Source organism: Eurypyga helias, unplaced genomic scaffold, assembly GCF_000690775.1.
Source record: "Eurypyga helias isolate BGI_N326 unplaced genomic scaffold, ASM69077v1 scaffold37054, whole genome shotgun sequence".
NCBI classification, from domain to species: domain Eukaryota; kingdom Metazoa; phylum Chordata; class Aves; order Eurypygiformes; family Eurypygidae; genus Eurypyga; species Eurypyga helias.
In genome coordinates, this window is record NW_010246235.1 from 299 (window position 1) to 2867 (window position 2569).

At 63.6% G+C, this 2569-nt stretch overlaps 1 protein-coding gene across 1 annotated transcript; it reads right to left on the reverse strand.

Moving 5' to 3' along the window:
* Nucleotides 1–252: 252 nt before the first annotated feature.
* Nucleotides 253–2505, reverse strand: SCARA3 (scavenger receptor class A, member 3; the record flags this gene model as incomplete). The annotated part of the gene is made up of 4 exons (XM_010150331.1): nt 2478–2505; nt 2291–2410; nt 1697–1795; nt 253–1296 (listed from the first exon to the last, which is right to left on the reverse strand). Coding segments are annotated over exons 1-4 (1291 nt in total), but the record flags the coding sequence as incomplete, so codon positions are not given.
* Nucleotides 2506–2569: the final 64 nt, after the last annotated feature.

The window sequence follows — 2569 nt, forward strand, 5'->3', positions numbered from 1 at the left end:
CCTCCTAACGATGTGGACGTGGTTGCCGTACGGCTCTAGGCCTGGTGGTCCATGGTGGAGCGGGGGCCCGTGTGCTCCGTGGAGCTGGGGGGCAGCTGGGACAGCCCTGCTGCTCCCCTGGGGGGGATGGAGATATCCCCAGGGCACCCGAACCACCGGAAGAAGCTTTGGGCACCCTCCTCTGGGGGCAGCCATGGCCTCTCCAATGGGACCTCTCCGACCCATCCCAGGCAGGGCTTAGGCTCTGCTTACCTCGTAAGACGGTGATGTTTTTCAGCATCTCCCCGTGCCGGACATCCACCACCTTCATCTCCTCCATGACCATGGACAGGTTGCGGATGTCAAAGTCCAGCCGGGCGCTGAGTAGGCTGTAACGCTCCCGCAGCAGGTCCGTGGTGCCTTGGACCAGGCTGAGGGATCTGTTCAGGTAGTAGAGCTCCTCGGCGTGGGTGTGGAAGCCCAGGGTGCAGGAGAGCCGGACGTCATCCAGGTAGCGCAGCATGCTGTGGACGTGGCTGTCGGTGGCGTTGATGTTGGCGAAGATGGTGCCGATCTCGATCTCGTGGGAGGTCATGCGACCTTCCAGGGTCTCGAAGCGTTCGGCCGTGCGGTTCTGCGTGTACCGGTTGTGGTAGCGCAAGTCGTTCATGTTCTCCTCGTGGTCATCCAGGAAGGAGGAGATGTTGTCCAGCTGCAGCTGCAGCCCCATCACCTGCAGCACCAGGTCGTGCATGCTCTCCGAATTCTGGCCGACCTGCCGAGCCGCCGCGCCGATGCTGCCTTGGATGCTCTTCACCAGCTCGCCCGTCTTGGAGGAGGCGGCCCGCAGCCCGCCGAAGAGGCGGGTGTAGTTCTGCCACTCGGTGACCATCTTCTGCAGCGTCAGCGTCTCCTCGTCCGTCTTCCTCTGGATGACCTGGATCCAGTCGGAGGTTTGCCCCAGGGTGAAGTTCATCTGTTGCATGGCTGCTCGGACGTCGTAGCGCTCCTGGGCCAAGCCCTTGAGAGAGTTGTCCAGTTGGGAGGTGACCGCTTGCCAGCCCCCAACCTGGGCCAGGAACTGCCCCAGGCTTTCGTTGACCCGCCGGATGGAGAAGGCGCAGTTGTCCACCTCGTTGGTGATGGTGTTGCTGGTGGACGAGAGGAGGTCGTGGGTCTGGGAGGTGCGGTCGAGCAGGACTTCCTGAACCAAAAGCATCTTCTGGATCTCCTCCAGCTCGCCCTGCAGCTTGGTGATCTCCTGCCCCAGCTGTCCCGTCTCGTGGCACAGGGAGCAGTTCCCCGAGGTCTTCTCATCTGAACGAAGGGCAGAGGGGTCTGTTACCCCACCCCATCCCTCACTGGGCCTGGAGACCCCCCCTGCTGAGGACCAGGGAGGTCTCACCATGCTTTGTCCTTGCAGACCCTGGAGATGGGCACCACGGAGCCGCGGCTGGGACAACCCCGATGCCACCAGCTCCCACCCTCCTGCTCCTGCCAGCTCCATGCAGCAAGTTCCCCCAAAAGCCCAACCCCACCCTCGAGGTCATACAGTTGTCCCTTCCCAAAATCCTGGGAGATGTGGGGTTTTGGCTCTGGAGGAGCCCCAGGACCTGAAAAGTGGAGACGCTTCAGCCCCTGGCTGGCAGCACCAAGCCCCCGGGGCTGCTGAGCTGGAGGGAGACGTGGAGAAGACATCCAGGTCCAAGCCACTCACCCAACCCCTGGAGCTCCTCCTGGATGGATCCGATCTTCCTCTCGTAATAGATCTGGGCTGAGCTGATGTCGTTGGAGATGGAGTCGACTTTCTTGAACACTGGGGAGGAAAAGTGGGGGTCAAGGGGAGGTGCTTGTCCTCCACGCCTTGCCTCCAGGCTCGTGCCCTGGCAAGGAGGGCTTGCAGAGCCAGGCTGGGTGGCTGGTGGGTGCTCCGTGGGGTGGGTGTCCCAAGGGGCTTTCGGGTTCAGGGCTTGGCTGCCAAGCATCTCCAGGGGTCCAGCCCCGGGGCGCCTGCCATCGCTGAGCCTGGGAGGCTGTTCCTTGCCCGTGGAGGTGATGGGATAGCCCCCCCTGGGCTCTGGGGTGGTTCCTGAGGTCCCCGTGGGGGTAACACCATCCCCCACTGAGGTGGCATCATGCACAGGGTCCCACGTGCATCCCAGGGGCAGGTCAGAGGGAGCTGGACGCTCCTCCGCATGCCTGGATGCTGAAGGTGCTTTGGGAGCGCCCCGGTATCCCCGTGGGGCTGCCCCAAGGAGTGAAGACAGGAGGGAGAACAGGAGCCGGACCTCGCAACCCTGGCAGTGCTCACCCAGGGCGGCCAGCACGGTCACGGCCACGATGAGGAGGATGAAGAAGACGTAGAGGACCTTGACAGCCATCTGGAGGGAGAGGTTCTTCTGGCACCGGCTGCAGCTGGTCTGTGCCCTGCCTGAGCGCAGAGAGGGAAGGGTCAGGCCCCGTGGCACCCCCTGCCCACCCCGGGGGGATGTCCTTACCGCTCGGTCGGTAGCCGAAGGTCGGCATCTCTTCTTCCTCTCCTCCCGCCGGCTCGTCTCCTGAAAGCCAACACAGGAGGGACCTGAGCTGC